A 25,155-nucleotide genomic window follows, 5' to 3' on the forward strand; every position below is an offset into this window, starting at 1 on the left:
GCGGTTGCCGCTACGACCGGACCTTCTGTCTCAGGGTCCTTGCCTTCACCCGGACCTGACTCGGCTGTCTTTGACGGCGTGGCTGTTGAGACGGCCATGCTGAGGTCCCGGGGGTTTTCCAGCTCTGTGGTGCGGACCATGTTACGAGCTCGGAAACCGTCTTCCGCGAGGATATACCATCGCGTGTGGCATACGTTCTTCCAGTGGTGTCGACCGAGAGGTTATGCACCGCGGGAGTTTCGTCTGTCTCGGATTCTCGCCTTCCTGCAAGCGGGACTAGATCATGGGCTTCGCCTTGCTTCTTTGAAGGTACAGGTTTCGGCCCTATCTGTCTGGTTTCACCGTAGGATTGCTACAATCCCGGATGTGCGCACCTTTATGCAGGGTGTTCTCCGCATTCAGCCGCCCTTTGTTCCACCTGTGGCGCCTTGGGATTTGGCTGTGGTCCTGAGGGCTCTCCAAGGACCAACGTTTGAACCACTGGGCTCAGTGGATCTTAAATGGCTAACAGCTAAGACTGTTTTCCTTCTGGCCATTGCTTCGGCCAGACGTGTTTCTGAGTTAGGGGCTCTTTCTTGTAGACCCCCTTTCTTGGTTTTTTATGGGAACAGGGCTCCGCACTCGGCCCGAGTTTCTTCCCAAAGTTGTTTCCCAGTTTCATATTAACGAGGAAATAGTTGTTCCGGCCTTTAACTCACCGGGTCTTTCCGTGGGTGAGGCCTCTTTGGATGTTGTGCGGGCCTTAAGGACTTATGTTGACCGCACTTCTTCGTTTAGGAAGTCGGACGCTTTGTTTGTCCTCTTTGGCTTCCGTAAAAAGGGTTGGCCTGCTTCAAAGCAAACTTTGGCAGCCTGGATCCGTATGGCTATTTCTGAAGCTTATCTTCATGAAGGCCTACCGGTCCCTCCTTCTCTGAAGGCTCATTCCACTAGGTCTGTGGGTCCTTCGTGGGCAGCTCGACGTGGTGCCTCGGCAGTTCAGATCTGCAAGGCTGCTACGTGGTCTTCTGTCCATACCTTCGTGAGGTATTACAGGTTTGACACCTTCGCCTCTCAGGATGCTTCCTTCGGGCGGCGGATTCTCCTTTCTGCACAGGAGCGTCCCCACCCTTAAAGGATACTGCTTTGGGACATCCCCAAGGTATCCTGTGGATACCCTATGGACCCTGAAGTAGAAAATATGAGATATGGTAAGAACTTACCCTTGTTATCTCTATTTCTACGAAGTCCATAGGGTTCCACAGGACTCCCGCCCTGTCGCACCTGTGCTGCAGATGGGCTTTGCTCTGGTCACCGGTTTTCCGTCTCCCTCTGGTGAGAATGTGATTCTTGTATGTGTCCAGATCTTTGTTCTCTCTCTTCCTTCTCCTCCTCCGGCCTATGGCTTGGTAACTAACTGAGGTGCCTTGGCTCGGGGGCGGGGTATAGGAGGGGGACCTAGTGCATCCTGGGAGGCTGAAAGCTTAACTCTTTGGTGCCCTGCGACTGACGTCACACCTATACCCCAAGGTATCCTGTGGAACCCTATGGACTTCGTAGAAATAGAGATAACAAGGGTAAGTTCTTACCATATCTCATATTTTTTACAAACTTCAGCAAAATACATATTAACGTCTTCAGTGTTCTTCACAGAATATTTTTCCATGAGGGTGAGTGAAAACTCAGGAGTGGACTGATCCTATTACAGGTGATAAGTAGCAGCACATCATTCACACCCCACCTGGCATTTCACTTACTGTTTTCGGCGGGCTCCAAGGTCAAGGCAGAGTGGAGGGGGAGCCCCCCCAAGATCCTTTGTCTGGTGGGGGCAGCTGTGTGTGTGAGCCAGTGCACTCTTGTATAGACCAGGTCGGCCCTGGGTGCTTGAAGCTGCAACTCCCCGGCTGTCAGTCATGGCCATTCAAGCAAATTGACACCTGGGTGGTTTGGGAAATATGCCACATGGTGCACCGTGAATAAGGTCCTGGGGAGAACACTGGTCTTATGTATATAGTTGGGTCCAACTGTAAATGCATAGTTGGTAATACCTTTGTCCTGTAGGCAGAATGTCAATTTCAGTATTTGTTCCTAGTTTGTAAGCATGTAATTACATTCCTGTTTTCCTGCCGGTCGTAACTTGAAGTATAAATAAAAATTTTTGGAATATTTGAAAAAATAAATTTGCTGGTACCATGCACTTGACCATGGCAGATGTGTTTTGTGTTTTTTTTTTTTTTTAATATTTGGTTCTCAGGCATTTTTGTGTTTTGACTTTCTTCTGCTTCTATATGTAAATATTAGTATATAACTATAGAATATCTCTCATTTCTATGACCTGCACAGGAGTATGAGCATCAGTCCAGCGCTGAAGCCCAGTTTGTGAAAGAATTAGACCAGTGTGAAATGATCTTGCAAGCTCTGGAGTATGAGGAGTTGGAGAAGAGACCAGGGAGGCTTCAAGACTTCTACAACTCAACAGCAGGTATGTAGTCTATGTAAAGGTATGTACAGTAAAGTCTGTATCTAGATGCAGACAAATGGCTGTAACATATCTTTACCAGCCTTGTCTGAACATGATTTTGTAAAAAACTGCATGAAGGCAGGTTGGCTGCGGCGTTTGCAGTTTAATGAACTACATATACACTAATTGTCAATCCTGTGTACATGTGTAAATATGGATCATTATTAAAAATGTTTTTTTTTATCATGGTATCCTTTGTAAATGATGTCCATGTACACTGAGTGACTACCTTACTTGTTATATCCACTGGAAAGAGAATCCCTCACCGTATTAGCGTTTGAACAGAGAGAGATTAGGTTATGGGCTCAACTTAATGGTGGTGCTGGGCCAGTGTCTTGCTTAGTAAATGATGTAGTGATCAGTTCTCCAAATAGTTTGTTCCACCTTATACCACACATGCATCACTGGATTCACTATCCAGGGCTGCTGCATTAAGCCAAATTGCTTCTAGAAGCATGGCAGCCAATCTATTACTTTCCGAAGATTGGGGCATGGTTCATGTTTAAAAAATGAATAATAATAATAAATACTATTAGGTAGCTTGTCATGAAGAAATCTGCAGCATTGTTTAGAACACCTTTTGGTTTCATACGTTATCTGCCCCATAAACATACCCCACACAATTATGCTGCCAACACCAGTTGACTGATAAATCCGCAACACTATGCAGTTTTCACTATATTCTTGTCTTCCCACTCATTTGAGACTGTATGACCTGGTATTACTGTAACTCATCTGTGACCAGATTAGACAAATTAGTGCCTTTTGCTGTACCTGTGCTGGCTCTAACCATTAGTAAGGTGTTAGCACACCTGGCCTCCTTTTTGTTTGCCGGTTCAATGTATATTCTGTTCAGGGAGCATCTCCTTTTTCAGATCAATTCTATTTTTCTTCCTCTATAGGGAACACAGGCTTTATGCTGGATATTGATTGGTGAGTAGGAGTCTGGGCACCAAATAGTTAAAACTTTAAAATAGTTAAAACATCAGCCCCACTCCCTCACCCCTATGACCCGCCCCCAGCCACAGGCAACTCGGTTTTAGTTTGTTGCCGAGCTGGAGGCACCATGTTGTGGGGCTACTGTTAAGTGGCCCCTGAAGCTTTGTATTTTGTTTAGTTTATTTTAATATGTTTTTAACAAGGGCAGGCAGTGCAGGGTGTCCTATAGGACACAGTCACTGCCGTTCCAACGACCCCAGCGCCATTTGAGGCAGCACCGGCGACTGGGTTGGTGACCTACACCGTGGGACTCCAGGAGGTTAAGGAAGTCAAGGTAATGTACATGTTAACTAACCAATTTGCAGCCAACCCAGTTAGAACCTTCTGTGGTATAATGCGTAGGTTTCCATTCTACAGGGGGTTCACACCTCCAATTAGCGGGAACTTCAAGATACTTGGGTACCGCATGAAATTGCTTTGCTCCATCATACTAATTTTTTAATATCCAGGATGCTGATTTACATGTTCCCATCCAACTCAGTCACCAGCAATTCCTCAGGTTTGGTGTTCATGAGAAACTTTCCATTTTCAGGCTTTTCCATTTTGACTTGGATCCTCGTATCATCTTGAAAGTCATGGCAGTCATGGTGGCTCATCTTAGGGCAGAATTCGATCCCCCTGCTCCGATCTTTATGACCTATTTCTCCTGGCCCAGTAACCGGAGGTCCTCTGGGAACTCTTTTGTGTCTTGGTGGGCCTCTCTAGGCTCATGGATGGGTTAACAATAAAAAAAAAAAAGGAGAAATATAAATATTTTCTGACTTGGTCTCAGAAGTTGTGGCTTTTGGAGGCCTTACTAGACTCCAGTGAGCAGCGGGTGTTCCTACCTGCAGACAAAGTGCAGGACTTAAATGCCAAAATTGGCTTTTTCCGCATGTTGCTTCACGCTTGCATGCAAGCTTTTTTTTTTTTTTTTTAATTAAATTGTGTAAAAAGTTTTTTTGCGACTTTTGCAGTGGTCATTATGGAGTCTTGTGTGTAGAATTTTGAGGACAAAAATGAATTTATTCAATTTTGGAATAAGGCTGTAACATAACAAAATGTGGAAAAAGTGAAGCGTTGTGAATACATTCCGGATGCACTTTATGCTCCGTTTCATTCCTGGCTTCACCAGTTGTAATTTCTGGCCCGATGGAGCAGGTCCCATCTGCTGCTCAGGTTACGATCGATCGTCCTCTTTCGGGAGGTGCATCACTTCTCCTGGGGGTGGTTCCAGGGGTCCCACCTGGTCAGGGGATGCCTCTTCTGGATTCAGGACAGAGGCTTCCCCACCAACATTGCAAGTCTTCAGGAGTGAGGGGCGGTGATCTGTCATCAGACTTCAGCTACTGATCAACATTCTGGAGCTCCGAGCGGTCTACAAAACTGGCTAGCTCTGCCTCTCCTCCAGCATTGTCCAGTCCAGGTACATTCCGACAACGCAACACCTGTTGCCTACATAAACCATCAGAGAGGCACTCGCAGACGTGGTGCTAGGTATTAGGTCAGTCGCATTCTTTCTTGGGCGGAACGGCATCTTCCGTCAATGTGGAGGCAGTCTACATCCCCCGAAGTGCAGAATTGGGAAGCGGTCTTCCTAGATCACCAGGATGTTCTTTTGGGTGACTGACCTCTGCATCAAGATGTCTTTCAACTCCTGGTTCTTCACTGAGGCTTGCCGGACATTGACGTGATGCCATCACCAGTTACCAAGGTTTTCCTCATGCACCAGGATTCGGGTGCTTTTCTAGTGGTTGCCTTGGCAGTTTGGTGAGCCTTCTTTCTCTTGTGGATCTTCACTCCAATCTCCCTGATTCTGCGGGTCCTCCGCAGCTTGAAGTTGGAGGGCGGCAGAGAGATCCTAGTGGCTCCCAATTGGTTGCGAAGGGTGTTTTACGCGGATATTTAGGGCCTCTCCGCCGATGCGCCTCCTGTGTCTTCCACTGCAACTGGATCTTCTCTCTCAGGGCCCGTGCTTCTATCTGGTTCTGGCTGTCTCTTTGACATGTTGTTTTTGAGACATCCTTCCTGACAGCTAAGGGGTTCTCCAAGTTGGTCATTAATTCTAGGCTCATTGCCCGGAAACCGTCTGCGGCTATGTTTACCATCTGGTTTGGAGGGCTTACTTTGTCCAGTGTTCGGCTGGGAGCTGTCATCCCAAGTCGTTCTGACTTTCTCAAGTCCCATTTTTCCTGCACGCAGGACTGTATTTGGTCCTCCATCTTTCTTCTCTAAAGGTACAGGTTGCAACCCTTTCTGTGCTATTCCAGGGACTGTTTGCACTGTTGCCTGATGTTCTGACTTTCCTACACTGTGTCCTCCAAGTCCAGCCTCCATTTCTTCAGCTTGTGGCTCCTTGGAATATGTCTGAGTTTTCTTAGAGCTCTTCAGTCTTCGCCTTTTGAGCCTTTGAACAGTGGATATTTGTTAACTTACCTGGAAGACTTTCTTCTTCTTGACAGGCCTTCTGCCTGGGGGGTGTCGAATTTGAGTGTTATTATTCTGTCGCTCTCCATTTTTTATTTTTTTTTTCTCCTGGACTGGGCTGTCCGTCGAACATGATTGCGCTACCTTCCTAAAGTTGTTTCCCGGTTCCACATCAGTCAAGAGATTGTGGTCCCTTCTTTCCATGTTATGGATTTTACATCTGAGGATGCCTTTTTGGAGATCGTCCGGACCCTCCGGATTTCGGTGGTTAGGACTAGAGAGCTTCATAGGACAGATGCTCTCTCGTCTTGTATGGCTTTCACAAACAGGGCTTGACGGCTACTAAACAGTCTTTGGCCAGGTGGCTCCATTGGACTATCCGCCAGGCTTATGCTGCGGTAGACCTTCTGATCCTGACCGTTGTGACGACTCGTTCTACCTGATCGGTGGGAACTTCTTGGGTAGTTCAACATGGCGCTGTGTGTTTGGACCTGTACTGTATGTAAGCCGGTCTTCCTTCTCCTCCTCTTTGCTCCTGCTTGCTAACTGCGGCTGGAGGCGGGTCATAAGGGCGAGGGACCAGGGGCAGATGGGTAAAAAGTTTTTAACTATTTGGTGCCCAGACTCCTACTCACCAACCCATACACAGCATAAAGCCTGTGTCCCCTATAATAATCTCTTTACCCACCTGTGGATATGAACACTGGCTCACCCTATTTAATATTATTGGATTTTTTTTTTTTTTTGCTTTTCAGGAAAATTTAAACATCCAGAGATTGTTCAGCTCGTTTCTGCAATCTATGAAGAAAGAGCCTCTAACATAGCAGCACAAGCGAGTAGTCCTCAGCTGTAAGATATTAGTATTTCTGTTAAAAATAAAATATTTATCGTTTTTATACCTTGGTGCATTTGTGTGTTTTTGTTTTTTTTAAATAAAGTAAACTCTTGCTGGCATATCTGTCTGTCTAGACATGTTTTGCACAAATACCATGGCTGAAAAAACTCAGTCTTTAAACTATGGATAAAATAAAATCTGTACTTTAAATACAAACTATTCTCATGTAGGAAAAAATCCAAATGTATGGCGATCTTATTATTTGTCAGTACTGTAATGTGCAGTGCGTTACATAGAATGTTTAATCATTCACATTAGTATCTGTCCCAATTGAGCTTGCAGTCTAAATTTCTTAACAGATATACACACACTCACACACACTCTAGGGTAAATGTTTCACAACAACAAATTAACCTGCCAATTTGTTTTTGGAGCGGGGTAGAAAACTGATGGCATCCCATACACACACAGTGAACATACAAACGTTACATTGATAAAACAATGGTTGGAATCAAACCCATGAGCTCAGTGCTGGGAGAATGCAGTGCTACTCACAGAGTAGCAGAATAATAGTAGGTGTTATATGGCTCTTTTAGCCACAATGCATACTGTAAGGACTTATTTGTACGGAGAGCCCTATAGCTATAGCCTCAACACCTCCTGACTGCTAGGCATTGGCTTATTGTCATCGACCAGTTGATAGCTGTTATCATCTCAAAGGAAGGGTACTTTTAATTACAATTCGCTGAGGATGCCAAAGTAGTGATGGAACCCATACAACGAGACCATTTTTAGTATGTCAGTGAATGAAATACCAGGGTTCAGCTACCAAGAAGAGCTCTGCTCTGAACCTCTGTTTTGCTTACTAATCATGATAAAGCGGTCTGTTTTGTATGTTGGCCACTGGACGGATTTGGCTTTGTATAATGGTCAGATAGGATATACAGCTTGTAAATAAGTATTGAACACATCAACATTTTTCTCAGTAAATTATATTTGTAATGGGGCTATTGTAATGAAATTTTCACCAAATGTCAGCAACAACCCATGCAAAGAAATCAAACCATAGATGTCCATAAATTAAGTTATGTGAAATGACACAGGGAAAAAGTATTGAACACGCTTGCTGAAATTTATTTAATACTTCGCACAAAAGCCTTTGTTGGTAATGACAGCTTCAAGACGCCTCCTGTATGGAGAAACTAGTCGCATGCATTGCTCCGGTGTGATTTTGGCCCATTCTTCCGCACAGTCTTCAAATCTTGAAGGTTCCGTGCGCCTCTTCTATGAACTCTTATCTTTAGTTCTTTCCATAGATTTTCAAATGGATTTGTCAGGTGATTGGCTGGGCCATTCTAGCAGCTTTATTTTTTTCTCTGAAACCAATTGAGAGTGTCCTTGACTTTGTGTTTGGGATCATTGTCTTGCTGAAATGTCCACCCTCATTTCATCTTCAGCATCCTTGTAGATGGCAGCAGATTTTTATCAAGAATGTCTCGGTACATTTTTCCACTCATCCTTCTTCCATATGAAGTATGCCATTACCGTATGCTGAAAAACAGCCCCACACCATGGTGTTTCCACCTCCAAACTTCACTGTTGGTATGGTGTTTTTGGGGTGATGTGCAGTGCCATTTCTCCTCCAGACATGGAGTGTATTATGGCATCCAAAGAGTTCAAGTTTGGTCTCATCTGACCAGACTATATTCTCCCAGTATTTCACAGGCTTGTCCAAATGTTGTGCAGCAAACTTTAATCGATCTTCAACATGCTTTTGCTTCAACAATAAAGTATTGCGTGGTGAGCGTGCATACAGGCTATGGCGGTTGAGTGCATTACTTATTGTTTTCTTTTAAACAATTGTACCTGCTAATTCCAGGTCTTTCTGAAGCTCTCCACAAGTGGTCCTTGGCTCGTGGACAACCATTCTGATAATTCTTTTCACTCCTTTTGGTGAAATGATGTTCTTTCCACTTCCGGATTATGGCCCCAACAGTGCTCATAGGGAACATTCAGAAGTTTAGAAATCCTTCTGTAACCAATGCTATCAGTATGTTTTGCAACAATAAGGTTGCAAAAGTCTTAAGAGAGCTCTTTGCTTTTACCCATCATGAGATATTTCTTGTGTGACACCTTGGTAATGAGACACCTTTTTATAGGCCATCAGTTGGGACTGAACCAGTTTTTATTAATTTGCACTGATAAGGGGCAGGATTGCGTTCTAATTACTGATAGATTTAAGCTGGTGTCTTGGCTTTCCATGCCTTTTTGCACCTCGCCTTTCTTCATGTGTTCAATACTTTTTTCCCTGTGTCATTTCACATTATTACACACAAATTTATGGACATCTATGGTTTGATTGCATGGGTTGCTGCTGACATTTGGTGAACATTTCATTACAATAGCCCCATTACAAATATATTTACTGAGAAAAATGTTGATGTGTTCAATACTTATTTTACCTGCTGTATATGTACTCTTATAACTTAACCATGTCACCACGTAGTCTACCTCTTAACTCCCCTTTAAACTGACTCACTCATGTTTTGAGTGGGACTGCTCTCAACCTTAGGCTATGAAACGTAGGCAGGGTCACTACCAACCTCGCTTAAATTATGCAAACCTGGGGGGGGAGCATTTAGCGCATCCAATAGCCAAACTAAGTATATGACAAATGTATATTATAATCAAATTTAAATAATGACACAATGGTAATGATGAAAAGATGTATTATTTATTAAAATTTACATACTACCTAATACCGGTATGACATACAATTAACAATAGACATAGACAAGACTGTGTGTGTGTGTGTGTACATAATTTTTCCTTTTGTATGTAGAAGTCCTAAAAAAGTGATACGCTAATTAGCGTTTTACTCGCATCCATAGATAAAAGCCATAGTTGAAAGCCAATGGGATTTAACCCTCCGGATATATGGTAAGCCGCTACTTCCCGGGTTGGTGTCCTGTATATATTGCTATATTATATGCAATGCCCGTTATAGGCGTGCTGGCGATTCCTGTATGCTCAGACAAATTTGTCCACTATGGACAAAGTATAGGTCCTTCATGTACAGGTTTACCTTGATGGTGACCCGCATCCTCTGGTCGAATTCCTCCATAGGATTCGATTCCCTCCGGATGCCCGATGAGCTGGTCGTCTGGCAGCAGACTACCTGTCACAACCGCATATAGCGCTGGCGGCTGTTCCAGGATCAATGTGCTCTGCGATCTACACGCTTCACTTGTAAAGGCTTCTTCAGGATTGCAGATGTATGATCTCCCAGCTCTGGCTGCTTTATTTGGGTCCTTGAGATGTGACATCTTAAGAGGACCCAAATAAAGGATAGATAGAGATATATATGTGTGTATATATCGCAAGCTCAAACAGGCTCAGTAGCTCCAAAAGTATAAAAACATATTGAGCGCACTCACCAGACTTGCAAGCATAGTAAAAGTATGACACAGGTGTATCTTGATTAATGCGGGAGTTGCCTGCCCTGGTTGTTTGGGGAGGTATATTAGGGGGGTGGGAATACCTGGATTTGTTATCTTGATAAAAGTCCTAACAAGGACTGAAACGTCGATGGACTACTGATGTTGGCTTTCTACTAATAAAACTTTTACTATGCTTGCAAGTCTGGTGAGTGCGCTCAATATGTTTTTATATATAGATATATATCCCACGTGTGTGTGTGTGTGTGTGTGTGTATATATATATATATATATATATATCAGAATGTATAGATAGACACTGAATTTTAGAAATTATGTACTCATATTTATATACAGTGGATTAATTTATCTAGTATGTTTTATAAGATATGACAAATATGTTTGAAGTGGTTTTATGCAACCAGTCGTGATATTCTATTGTGTTAATGTTGTATATAGTGGGCATATACTCAATCCACATAGCTACATACGTCTAATCTATATCAATTGAGGTATGCATTTACGTTCATTAATTAGATGTATGCAGTTAATTAGAAATTATGGATATAATATACAATTATTTTTAATTAAAAAAAGGTGCAGATATTATACGAGGGTTGTCCAAAAAGTAATGCCTAAATGCTCATAACTCTAAAATAATATGCAACATTTATTTGAAACTTTGTCAGTTTGTAGTTTAACATGTCTGCTAGCTATATATGTATTTTTGTTTAGGTAGTCCAAGAAATACCATCATTGAATTTCTGGAAAAAAAAAAGGCTGCAGTGATACAGAAATCCACAGAAGACTGAAAAAAAGTGTATGGTGAGCGTACAATTGGCTATAGCAATGTCAGAAAGTGGATGAAGTTTTTTCAATCTGGAGAATCGTCCATGTGCGACAAACCTCGTGGTGGCAGACCATCAACTGCAGTGACAGCAGAGAATTGACACAAAGTCAATGCTATGATTCAGAAAGACAGTCGTGTGACCATCAGAGATATCAGTGATGAACTTGAATGTAGCCGTGGCACTGTAGAAACACTAATCAATGATTTGGGATATCGTAAAGTGTGTGCTAAATGGGTTCCAAAGCAATTAACCAGGGATCATAAGGCCCAGAGGGTGGAAGTGTGCAATGACCTTTTGACCAACTTTGAAGCCAACCCTGAGACGTTTTTGGAAAATGTCATTACAGGAGATGAAACCTGGGTTTTCCTTTATGACCCAGAAACAAAGGCCCAATCAAAACAATGGAAACACCCAAGTTCACATAGGCCAAAAAAGTTTAAATCACAGCGATCCGTAAACAAAGTTATGGCCACATTCTTCTGGGTTTGCCGAGATGCTGTTCTCATCGATTACTTGAAAACAAACCAATCAATCAACAGTGATCGATACATTATTACACTTAAGAAGCTGAAAGAAGCCATCCGCAAAAAAAGGTAAACAATTCCACTGTCAAATGTCATTTTACACCACGACAATGCCAGACCTCACACTTCGATGGCAACATCTGTGGCCATTGCCAAAATGGGGTGGGCAATAATGCCACATCCACCATAGAGTCCTGATTTTGCCCCTTCTGACTTTCCTCTGTTTGGCCCTCTCAAATACTGTCTCCGGGGTCAACATTTTGAAGACAATAGAGATCGTTAAAATAGTCATACGTTCCTGGGTCAAACACCAACCACTGGAATTTTTCCAAAGTGGACTCCCAGGTTGGGTTGAGAGGTGGAGCAAATGTGTGAGGGCAGATGGTGAATATTTTGAGTAGAGTCATTCTGTTACTAAGACTTCAAAGTATTTTACTGCAATTTTTAAATCTGTATCTATAATAAAATTTTAGTTGCGCATTTAGGCATTACTTTTTGAACAACCCTCGTATTATATATTTTATACAAATCGTACAATTATAAAAAGATTGTAACATTCCATTTCTATTTTCATTTATTATCATCTATAATATATTTATTTATATGGTTTTAATCCTTTATCGCATTTATGTTGCACATAGTGGATACATATTTATTTTATATACACTGAGACATGTTAAGTTAATTTTATTAAATGTAATTCTCCTTCATTGGTGTATATATATACTATTAGGTAGCTTGAAAATTGTGTTAAATGTTAGTTGTTTTATGTCACCACATACATAATAAAACTTTGCTTCTGCTTCTTTCCCTAATTCAACCATTTTTATTATTGACAAAATCCATTTGCAGTACTGACAACCTAAAGGGTGGAAGTGACATCTTAAGAGGACCCAAATAAAGGAGCCAGAGCTGGGAGATCATACATCTGCAATCCTGAAGAAGCCTTTACAGGCGAAGCGCGTAGATCGCAGAGCACATTGATCCTGCAACAGCCGCCAGCGCTATATGCGGTTGTGGCAGGTAGTCTGCTGGCAGACGACCAGCTCATCGGGACTCCGGAGGGAATCAAATCCTACGGAGGAATTCAACCAGAGGACGCTGGTCACAATCAAGGTAAAACCTGTACATACAGGACCTATACTTTGTCCATAGCAGTCAAATTTGTCTAACTGAGCATACAGGAATCGCCAGCACGCCTATAACGGGTATTGGATATAAAATTGCAATATATACAGGACACCAACCCAAGGAAGTAGCGGCTTACCATATATCCGGAGGGTTAAATCCCATTGGCTTTCAACTGTGGCTTTTATCTATGGATGTGAGTAAAACGCTAAAAATTACTTCCACACACAGTCTTGTCTATGTCTATTGTTAATTGTTGTATGTCATACTCATACCAGTATTAGGTAGTATGTAAATTTTAATAAATAATATATCTTTTCATCATTACCATTGTGTCAATTATTTAGATTTGACTATAATATACATTTGTCATATACTTAATTTGGCTATTGGATGCGGTAAATGTTCCCCCACCCCCCAGGTTTGTAAGCTCTATGAGCAGGACCTTCCTTCCTCCTGTTCTCATCACCTACTTCTCTTGCACACCTGCAACACATCCTCCTTGTACTCTCTGCCCCTGGGCCCCAATCATCTGTTTTTGTTTTTTCAGGGGAACTAGACCTGTTATTTGTGCACTCGCTGACATCTACAGGTTTCAGCTGATGCTGTACTTTCTATTGCGCACAGTGTTTCAGTGGCTGTGTCGATAATTGTACTGCACTGGTTTATCCTGTATTGTCTTATTGTTTTACTCTCAGTACGGCGCTGCGGGACACTTGTGGCGCCCTATAAATAAAATTTGATAGCAATAACTGTGTATTGATCATACAGGAGTTGACTTGCATATTTATGAAGCATAGGCACCTGTTCCATAAATGTTTTGTTAGTGTATTTTTTCACTTTGTTGTATTTAAAAATGACTTCATTAAAAACATATAGAACCATAATTAAGATTCAGTTTAGATGTGTTTGTAAAATATTTACAAAAAATTGTAAGAGACTAGGCTACATCATGATGCACATAAAAACGTAAATGTCAAAGATCGTTGAAGACGGAAGTATAATTATTCTAGATTTTTTGAACAATAATTTTTATTGAAGTTTCTTTTTGAAAATAAAGGGAAAGGGGTACAGAAAAAAAAGGAAAGGAAAAACATGGGGTCTACAGGCAAATATCATCCAAGAAAATAAAACATTGCATTATACCAAAAAAACAAATCAAAATTAGTGTATGACATACACAAATAGTAGAGGACACTCCACATCTGCAATAGAAAAACCAAAATACAGAACACATCAAAACCTTCAAATATCAGTTTGTGTTTATTGGAAGGCATGGACCCACCGTGATGAATTCATGCCAGCTGAACCACTTTATCATTGGTGAGTTAGCAGAAGAAGAATATGGGCAGTTCAAAGTTTCCATCAGGAAACTATAATTTATTTTGGACTTTATCAAAGAAAGGGGGGGAGTTGGGGTGTATCCTGCTTCCAGAACTGAGCAACGGCTGCCCTGGTAGCAATAAGTACATGGCCTATAAAATACCTGTGCTTAACTGGGGACATCATCCTGGAATATAAGTAAAAGAGCAGTAGAGGGGGGACAAAGACAGCCACAGTCCGGTAACCTTCAGGATCAAATCCTCTACTTCCAGCCAAAAGGGGCGTATAACAGGGCAATTCCAGAAAATATGGAAGATCTCACCAATTTGACCACATGCATGCCAACATAAACTAGATTGGGAAGGCCAAATTTTGTGTAATCTATCTTGGGTCAAATAAATGCGATAGAGTAATTTTCATATATATTTCAATATGTGAAATACATCTAGACATTTTAAATATACAAAAGAATAGTTGGGACCATACATGCGGATCTAGACATATATTTAGGTGGTGTTCCCATTTAATAATAGCTGGTAACTTATCTGGTTCTTCCGCTGTAAGTATTAGAGAGTACCAAAAAGATATACCTCTTTTGCAGGAAATTGAAGATATACGTGAAAAAACATGAGGAGGAATCCGTACCAGTCGAGCCTACCAAGTGTGGAAATAATTGAATCCAGTGCCTGACTTGAAGGAATTTATAGAAATCTCTAGAGGGGATGGAAAAGCTAGCTTGTAATTGGGCGAAGGAAAGGATGGTATTATTTATAAAGAGGTCACGGAGGGTACGGATACCATTGTGGTGCCAGGAGGATAAATTTAGATTTGGGATTAAATATGATAAACTCTGAGTAGAAAGGTGGAGAAATGCAAGGTTAAAGGGTAGATAGGCCATCCCACGCTTTGAGAGAAGTTAGTGTCGCCCTGGACATAGATTTTAAAGAGACTGTAAAGCTGGATGGAATCCAGAGTAAGTCACAGAGGGGGAATTTGCCTAGCATATCGCTTTCCTGCAAAACCCAAGGTTTAGGGTTAAGAACATTTGACCAATCACTAAGCTGATCAACCAAGCACGCAGCTTGATAGAGTGCTAGATTGGGGTAAGCCAAGCCCCCTGACGATCTAGACATCATTAGGTATTTCTTAGCAATCCTTGCTCTCTTATTATTCCAAATATATTTATTCAGCACTGCATAACATCTATTTAACCATGATGGAGGGAGTGTGGGTCCTGGGAATTTACCTAAATAAGTACACGAGTTTAGGAAGAAGAGTCATCTTGACGGCCGCCATTCTGCCCATCCAGGAGACCTCATGATTCATCCAATCTTTTGTGAAGGCACTAAATTGGTTCAACAGAGGGCCATAATTATATTCAAGATGAGTGTCTTCTTTAGCTGACAAAGAGATACCCAGGTAATGGAGAGACAGTGATTGCCAGTTATAATTATAATGAGCTTTAAGGGAATACAGGAGCTGGGGTGGAACATTTATTGCAAATACTTCTATTTTAGATGCGTTTAATTTATAATATGAGGCCGCAGAATAATCATGAAGCAACTGTTGTAAATTTGGGAGAGAGGTTTCTGGATGTGTTACGAACAGAAGGACGTCATCCGCAAAAAGGCAAATTCTCTGTTGTGACCCATTTATGAGAGGACCATGAAAGAGGGGGGTGGTGCGGATATATTCTGCTAAAGGTTCTATTGTTAAAACAAAAGTTAAGAAATAAGGGGCAACTTTGTCTGGTGTCATTACTTATAGCGAACAAAGAAGACAGGAAACCACTGCAACAAACACGTGCTCCAGGTGAACTAGAAAGTGCAAGAATGGCATCTAAGAGCCATCCTGAAAAAACAAATTTGGAAAGTACAGCCTTCATGTATCCCCAGTGTAACCTATCGAAAGGCTTTCGCTGCGTCTAATGAAAGCGCCAGAAGCGGGTCCCTTAACTGTGTAAAATTCTCAATAATATTCAAGGCTCTTCGTGTGTTGGCTGGGGCTTGTCGGCCCAACACGAAGCCCACCTGGTCTGGGTTGATTGAATCCGTTGCTCCCTGATTTAATCTATTGGCTACAATTTTTGCATATAATTTAATATCAGTGTTCAGTAGGGCTATGGGCCTATACTTTTGGGCATGTGTGGGGCCCTCGCCTGGTTTGAGGATGGTGGTAATTCGAGCCTCAAGCATTTCACCTGCACCAGTGCCGATATGAGATCTGACTGAAACTCCATATAAAAATTCTTAGAGAAGCTATCAGGTCCAGGCGCTTTATCACATTTCAAGGATTTTACAGCGCATCTCACTTCTCCCTCTGTCCAGGGAGTGTTTAAGGAGTCTAAAGACTGGTCAGTAAGGGAGGGCAGGGAAAGATCTGAAAGAAATGCAGAGAGAGTCTCTGATGTGGGTTGAGCTTTGTGTACATCAACTTTCAGGTTATAAAGGCGAGAGTAATACTCTGCAAAAGTGTTAGAGATGTCTAGTGGATTGGTCAGTTTGGCTCCAGAACAATTATACAAGGCCCGAACTGAAGCACGAGCCTCTTTTCCTTTCAGCTTCCGGGCTAGGAGGCGAGATGTCCTATTACCATCAACATAAAATCTTTGATTCATCCTATCAATAGTGAATTTGATCTCTTTCAAAGTATAGACCTCTAACTCTTCTCTAACTTTTAAAATTTCTTGTAAGAGTATGGAATTGGAAGGGTCAGATTTATGTTTATCTTCTAGGGCCCGAAGTCTAGCTTCTACTTCCTCTTGCTTTTGAACTTCTTGGTGCTTAATCCTAGATGCTACCTGAATTACTGATTCTCTAAGAACTGCCTTAAGGGCACACCAAAAATTAAAGGGTGTAGTATCCATGGGCTTGTTATATTGGAGATAAACTGAAAGAGCGGACTGGATGGCCTGCCTTACCTCCACAGAGGACAGAAAGTTATTGAATCTCCATGGTCTGGTGGAGGGGAAAGACCCACTACAGTCCCATTGACGTGTCAAAGGGGCATGGTCAGACCATGTGCTAGGGAGGATATTTGAACCTCTAACCTGTTGTAGTGACCATTTATCCATAAGGGCAAGATCGATCCTGGAATATGATCCATGCACACGAGAGAGAAAAGTGTAATCACGGGTCGTAGGGTGCATAGCCCTCCAAACATCATACAGACCATACTCCAGGACCAACCGACTAAAGACCCCTGAGGCACCAGTAGGATCAGCAAAAGCACCACCACCTGCATTATTAGATTTATCCAATCGAGGATCTAGGACTAGATTAAAGTCACCAAGTAGAATAATCTGACCTGAGCACACCTTCTGGGTAACCTTGAAAAATGTTCTAATAAAGGACATTTGACCAGTATTTGGGGCATATACAGATGCTACAGTAACAGCTGTCCCCTCTAACTCCCCTATCAGAACAAGATATCTACCTAGGGGAGCGGCTACTTCAGATTTTAAAACAAAGTTACAGTTGCGATGAGAGGGGAGTTTAAACCCTTAGTGTTAATAGACATGAAATTCACCATCTTAACCAATCTAGAGAGATGCGGAGGCAAAACAAGAACATCCTATCTATACTGGGTCGATCAACACTGAAATAGAGAAATGCAAAAAAGGTAAACTTCATATAGCCTGTAAACTGAATGCGGGGAGGGAAAGGACACAAAGGGTGGGGGAAAGGGGTGAAAGGGGACATAAACATAAATGACTCCACGACGGGAATCAGAGGGGCCACAAAAACAGAGTAGAACAACAGGGGTAGTGACACGGTTCCCACCACCTGTGAACAAAATAGCAAATAGCACTTAACAATAGTATAAGACACACCATATATAGCTAAAATAGCATATATTACTTAAAATGAAGACATTAAACCTGTTATGGCAATAGTAAACATAGAAAACGGCAATACAAATACACATTGCATCAATCAACATTGAAAACAAATATAATTAAAAATATAGTTAAGATGATCCATATCTTAGCATTTGTAAATAAGGCAATTGGAGTTGTAAGGAACTGTATGAACTATAAAGACTCAGAGATGTCCAACTGCCACTATAGGTGAAACAACGCAAACATAGAAACAAGAACTAAGTTGAAGTGAGGAAGTGCAGGCAGTAAAACAATCAGCCATTATTGCCCGCTCTGGACCAATCTAATCTAATTGTAGGAATGTGTTCAGTAGATTTGGTAACACTGGATCCGCCAAAGGTCCAGTGCATTCATACCGCCTTCGAAGGAGCTTAGCACTTTTGTAGAGCCATCATAAGTGACAATACGTTTCGTTGGGAATCCCTATCTATATGGAATTTGAGCTTGGTGTAAAGCTGATGTGATGCTGAAGAAGGATTTTCTTTTATTTAGTGTAGCTGGGGAAAGATCTCCAAATATTTGTAGGTTGCCCAGTGCAGCGGAGGAGGGTCCAGCATCTCTAGATGCGCAAAGTAGGTGCTCCTTCACATGGAAGTAGTGCATCCTCATGATAGTGTCTCGCGGAGAGGCCTCAAGGGCATTGCGAGCCTTAGGGAGACGGTGAATGCGGTCTAAGAGGAATTGTGTGGGAGGCAAGTCCGGGAGTAATATCTGAAATAGAGCCACAGCAAACTCAGGAGGTTCGGAAAACTGTACCGTTTATGGAATTCCATGGATTTTAAGGTTGTTCCTGCGTGCCCTGTCTTCAAGATCAGCCACTTTATCCCAAAGTGCAGAAAGTTCCGCTTGGGTAGTTTCATGGGCGGATATTAGGTCATTGTGAGAGGCGACCACATCTCCCATCTTATTCTCGAGAAGGTCAGTGCGACCACCTAATTCAGTGACATCATACTTTAGTTCCCCAACAGTAGAAGATAATTCAGCTGTGATATCTTTCTTAAGATCACCGAGGAGCTGCAGCATGCGCCTCACCGTGATAGGTTCGTCCATAGAGGCATCATCTGAGGAAGCATGCAGGGACGAAGCTGTAGGGGGAGAAGCAGGCTTATCTTGTGACATTCGTGGTTGTGAAGATTGTGTGGAATCTCTCGACAGCGGAGGGGTCGCAGATGTAGCCTTGAAAAAGCTCACCGGTGGAATACCTTTAGCCAATTTGTTGTTTTTCTTAGGCCCCATGTTTTCTGGTTATAGATCTAATTGGAGAATTAGCGTTTTGAGTAATCGCTGAAGAAATGGGGATATGTTATGCGGTGTGTAGCTGCGATGGTGGTGGGAAAATAGTCACATTACAGAGGAATCAGATCCATGGGGGCATACTGAAACGTAGGAGATTCCTTGTGGAGTAATGTATCACATTAGCCACACAATGGCAGTAGAGTTTCACTGTTAGAGACCATTGAGATAAATCCACTCATAGCTAAATGGAGCAGATAAATAAAGTAGAAAAATACTGAAAGGGCAGCAAGCAAATGGATGCTCCAGGCCAGCTGTGACAGGCAGGGAGAGTGTGCTGTGGCTCCAACAACTGTGAGAGCGCCACTTTGTGCCATGACACCCAGCACAATGGAGGAGTTAGAGCAGAGACCCCAGGCCAGCTGACAGGCCACTCACCGCGATCGTTGAGAGAAGTGCAGGGAGCAGGTATTGAAGAGCTGGGAGCCAGGGTCCGCTTTCCAAGATGGCGGCCGCAGATGCACCAGCAGCAGCCAGGCCCTTGTCAAGGAGGCATGCAGCCTGGGAGCACCGCGGAGATGTCCTGCCGCTACACCCAGGGTAAGAGGCTTCTAGGCTTTACCGCTGGTCCTGAGGTCTCACTGTAGCGCCTGGCGGGAGTCCGCAGGACTTCCGGTCCCGGACTTCAGTTGTGGCGCTAGGCCCCTCTGCTCGGTTCCAAGCAAGTCGCAGGGTACAGCGCGGGGCCAGGACAGCTAAATACTTGGAGCATGCGCTCCGGAGTCCACCAGACTGGCGGTAACAGTAGGAGACTTCACCCAATGTCCTCTGCAAGATCGCGGAAGCGCAGCGTCTGAGGCCTCCGGGGAGGCTACGGCTTTAGCGCGTGTGTTAGGCCTTACCACCGGGAGCGTCAGTACCTGAAAAAGAAACACCGCTCCTTGTCCCAGGTTGCAGGGGGGTGTCAGAGCAGAGAACTGCTGTGTAATTTCTCCAGGTAAGTAATGGTTTTGCACAGTATTAGTGCTGTGTATGAAGGAGCCCTTGTCTTCTGCTTCTTGCTCGTGCAGCAGCCAGGCCACACCCCTCAATTATTCTAGATTTTAAACTCTAACTGATTGGACCTGGTGTGCTATAGACTAACTTGTGAAAATCAGTAGTTGGGTAACAATCTACATTATGTTAGTATATTTTGGCACCCTGCCATAATACCCAAATTGTGACTCCTAAAAAAATATATATATATGTGTAGGCTTTTATGTAATAACGGTGGTCGCCATTTTGGGAAGGACCATACATTTCTAAGAAATGGCATTTATGAACGAACGACCCCTAAGATTTTGGAAATATCCAAATATAACTTAAAAAAAGACTGTTACTACTAATATAACCGTATCACTTAAACTGAAAAAAATAGAGTTTAAGTGATATGGTTATTAGTAGTCTGTTATTTTTTTAACCAGGCCATGGACGTTAAATCTTTAAGTTAGGACTAAAGATAGCAGATATGATGCTGAGCCCATCTAAAAGCTGATGAGAAACATTCTCATGCTATTGGTACCTTTTTAAAGCTTTAAGATGTTGCTATTTTAGGCACAAGATCAGTGTAAGTTGTCCATCTCACCGGTTGAATGACTGCTGTAGGGGTATATAGCAAACAAGCCTCCTGACTGAATTGCATGAAAGGTGCTCTTATTTCTTATAAGTCGTCATTTTGTTTGTTTTTGTGTGCTTATTATGTGAAACCTTGCCAGAAAAATTACCAAACTACATAAACGGACAATACATTGTGAAATCAGAGGATCTTTAATAAGAATATTCATTTTTGTATACATAAAACTATCGATCTTATTTGCTTGTTTTATAAAATGCTTTTTATCCACACTGACACAACATAAGCATACTATAAATGTCACATGATTTGATCAAGCAAAAACAAATTCAATCAGTTACTTGTTTACAAACCTAGTTTGGAAATACAAGCCCCTTGTATTAAAGAAGAAAACAAAAACTAATTGTGTATTTGTTCGGGTTTGGTGGTCGACATCATGTTGACGTGAGAATGACAACATGGTATTAATGTCGATATTCACCATATCTATATTCAGCGTGATTAAATGTAACATGGCCCGAATATGGACACTGCTTTTCAGGTAAGTTTAACCCCTAAGCCTTATCTTAACGCTGATGTCCACATTTTGATATTGTCAACATTTCATGTCCAACATTCTGTACATTTTCCATGTGTCAACATTTTTTGTTGACTTTTAACCATGTTGGCGTTCTGGTGTTGACATTATGAAGGTCAACATACTGACTGCCACCGATTTGTTCTAGTACTCTGCATCATTGTGGTACATCGTTGCACTTTTACATAAGGAACTAGGTGCTAAGTGATTTTTCATTTCTAAAACTATACACAATTTCTGTCTGCTGGAAAATAAGACTATATACAATATTTTAAAAATGGGCATATTTGGGGGTATAAAACGAACTGTTAAAATTTCTTCTTTGACAGAACATCCTTCATCACCCAGGAATGTATTTCAGAATCCTGTAGGTCTCATCAGTGTTCACTTACCACTTCTTAATATGGGTTAGACTTCTGACTGTCTTACTGTATTGCTTTCATTGCTCATCTTTTTCTTGTACGGGTGTTTAATTTTATTATGGTATAATAGACCTTTTGATTTTGCATATGATGCATTACCGTACTTATAAGTAACAATAGGTTCACAGCAGAATATAGAAAACTGTCAGCGTGCAGAGGCCCATTAGACTATAGTATATGGAGTATACAATACAGCAAATCATACTGCAAATGTTTATTAATTGGCACTGAAACTCCATGCATTAAAAACTATTTGTGGGCTTTTTTTTAAGGTGTGCTATATTGTACCTCTACACTGGCATTGGCTGTGGTTTAAATATTAATCCTTTGTGACCTCGTAAGTGAAAATCTGATCAGAAAAGAGCTTTTACTGATACATTTTTAGTAGTGTTTTCAATTATTTAAAATCTCTGTTAAATAAAAAACTTAATTGTACAGGAAAACTACTAACTGTATTGTCCAATGGCCGTAGTGTTCTTCAGAGCACTCAATGGTGTCTAAAGTTTAGTGTAGTGCATACCTGCCTACTCTCCCGGGAGGCTCCTGATTTTTAGTAGGCAGATCTCCCGCACACTTCCTAGTGAAGTGGGCAGGATGTGGAGATTCTTTGAGAAATTTGCAGGTCCGTAGGGAGGGGGCGGGACTAAATGACATGAATGTGCGTCATTTATCCCCGCCCCCTCCGCACAGACCCGCGAATCGTGGGTTTTTCCTGTAAAGGGGCCTAATGACGGCTATAGTCTGGCCCCGCCCCCCGAAGCAGAGAGCAGCAGGTCCTCTCTGGTTGCTCCCAGAAAGGATTACAAAAAAGTGGTGTAGTCTCTTTAATAATCCGTTACACAAATTCCTTAAATAGGACATGTATTTCCACCGGTAAAATATTTTAAAGAATAAAGGGCGTTTTCAATGTGACAGCAATCAGACTTTACAGTTATTTGCACAGATCATGGTGGATTTAAAAAGGTGTTATACGATAGTTGGCAGATACCTCGCTGATGGCTTTAGTTTGTCTTCCTGTATTGTGACTCAGAGGTGAAAAAGACTAGGGGCCAAATTCAATTAGCCATGATAATGCAATCACCTTAAGCTGGCCATCCACTATACAATTTTCTGTCAGATATCTGTCCAATCTGGCTGGTTGGAATGAAAACCTGGTAATGTATGAGAACAAATGACAGTCGATCATAAGGTTTTAAACACTGAATAAAGGACAAAAAAATTGTTCAAATTGGTTACATTTGTGTATGTTAAACAATTTGTCTGAACAACCATTTTTGGCTATTTTCCAGTGTTGGTGTGCAAATGGATGATTGTCATTTTCTCCCATACATTACCAGGTTTTCATTCCAACCAGCCAGATTGGACAGATATCTGACAGAAAATTGTATAGTGGATGCCCAGCTTTACACCCATTAAGTTATCTCACACTTTGTGACATTTTGTGTGATAATTTTGTGTCCTTTGCCTATGCACGCTCCTGGTTTTCACACAAGCCAATATCAAAAGCTGCGATGCGGCATTCTCCCAAAAACTGTCTGTAGAGTAACCGCAGCAAAATACAGCAGAAAATGGGGAAGTCTGTCTGTACCCCAAAAAAAGGCAAACTGAGATAGGAATGCAATATAGAAGTGTATTAGTGGCCCAAGTATTTGGGGTTCTTAAATTGCGGCAAATGGAGGCATTTTGCTATAACAGTGGAAAAAATGATAAACCATTTTTAGGGGGCAAAATAAATGCTGCAGTTAAATTAGGGATACATAAAATTGGTGCAAATATATTTTTATGTAATTTTAGGGTACTTTTAAACCTTTTTAAAAATACACCTGAAATGTCTAAAACACCTGTCTCATCCATACAGCTCCCCAAAATACCCTTAAATCCATTTTCAATTAAAAAAAACCTTTACCCCAATAATTACATTATTATTGGCCAAATTATACAAATATATATTTTTATTTTTCCCTAATTGGTCATTAAGGGGGTGTTAAAGGGGCTGTCTGCCAATTCCCAAAATGTTTACGTTAAAATAGCTTTTTGCACAACTGATAACCTGTGCAGGTGGTGGTGAAAACTTTTTTGCCGATCTTGGCTATGGAGAATTTGCGGATGTGAAAACTGTAGCTAATAGGATTGCCCAATAAGTATAAATTTAGCACGATCAGACATTTTTGGTTGAAAAGCGGCTTATTGCAGTTAATTGAATTCAGGCCTAAGTGAGAATGTTTACTAAGCGGACGGTTTTCAGAGCTGCAATTTGAACACAGGATTTTAAATGACAATAATATGAAATGCAAACTGTGTATTTTGTAGTTATTATTTTTGCTACCTTAAATCCTATGGGCAAAACCACAGACAATCTGTGGCTTTGAAAACCTGCCACTAAGTAAATATACCTCCAAAGGGGCTTGCTTGGCGCATTTTGCATGATTTCACTCTGTTCTTAAAAAGTGCAGGCACACATGCATTTTGAACATAATCAAACCTGAGGAACAGTTGATGGGAGAGGAGAGCTCATGTAGGCAATGACCACGCAAATGCGGCCCATGCAGACCAGTAAGTAAGCGCATATACTGTATATCTTTTAGGAGGCTTATCTATTGCACCTAGTGTAAGGCAGATATCGGTAGAGGCTGATGACAATTACTTGTAGTAAAGTAAGTCTTATATATTGCAGATGTGGAAGTATTCATATCCCTAGATGTGTACAGCTCTGCATATGGGTGAGAATACACTATTTTTCCTTTAAAAGTAATTTTGAGTCCATTTCACCACCAACTGTATCAGCCCCAAAAGCCCATCAAGCTCAGCTTTCTGCTAACTATATTCTGCATGAACTTCGTTAAACCTGAATGGAGACAATAATATCCAGCTACAATAGGATAGCATGATATGATGGAAGCTGATTTTTCCAGAGACAAGTATTTAATATAGTGGATATGAGAAGTTGTTCAAGGCTATAATTTAATTACTCATTGACTTTAGCTATAAACAGATCTTTTTATGAATTGTAGCAGTGAATTATCAGTTTGATTGTAGACCACTTTAAATTCTAAAGAGTGATTTGGCTATAGAAAATTCATTAGGAGCAAGTTTTTCTTTTTTATTAAAAATAAACACTTGATTACCATATACATTTTTTCGAAGACAGTGATGGTAAACAGAAGCTGCTAACACTAGAAACTGACCTACATGTCCTGATGTAGTACAGTGTACACAATTAAGCTAAACAATCACTAGTCACAATGTAAATAGACATGTTACCAGACCATGCCCTTCACAAATGCTTTAAATAAATTGGAAGGTCTGTATAGATCCTTCTACCTACTTCACACTGGTGACTTTAACACCCTTTCGGAACACAACCCCTACCTTATTACTGAAAAGAATCTGGCTTACCATCATCAGAGACCCTAGTAGGGGAATTCAAT

At 41.6% G+C, this 25,155-nt stretch overlaps 1 protein-coding gene across 3 annotated transcripts in view; it reads left to right on the forward strand.

Annotated features, from left to right (window-relative positions):
- Positions 1-14,996, forward strand: part of HDDC2 (HD domain containing 2) — a 58,986-nt gene extending 43,990 nt beyond the window's left edge. Inside the window, exons 5-7 of one of the 3 annotated variants that reach the window (XM_088443063.1) lie at positions 2,323-2,461; positions 6,661-6,754; positions 14,605-14,993. In XM_088443063.1, the coding sequence (XP_088299189.1) occupies positions 2,323-2,461; positions 6,661-6,754; positions 14,605-14,680 (309 nt within the window). In that variant the 3' untranslated portion in view covers positions 14,681-14,993. Of the gene's footprint in view, positions 1-2,322; positions 2,462-6,660; positions 6,837-14,604 lie in introns of those variants that run through there. The other 2 variants (XM_088443066.1, XM_088443065.1) reach the window with 2 other exon arrangements.
- The last annotated feature ends 10,159 nt before the right edge of the window (positions 14,997-25,155 follow it).

This window comes from Taudactylus pleione, unplaced genomic scaffold (assembly GCF_031769625.1).
Source record: "Taudactylus pleione unplaced genomic scaffold, aTauple2 ptg000326l, whole genome shotgun sequence".
Taxonomy (NCBI): Eukaryota; Metazoa; Chordata; class Amphibia; order Anura; family Myobatrachidae; genus Taudactylus; species Taudactylus pleione.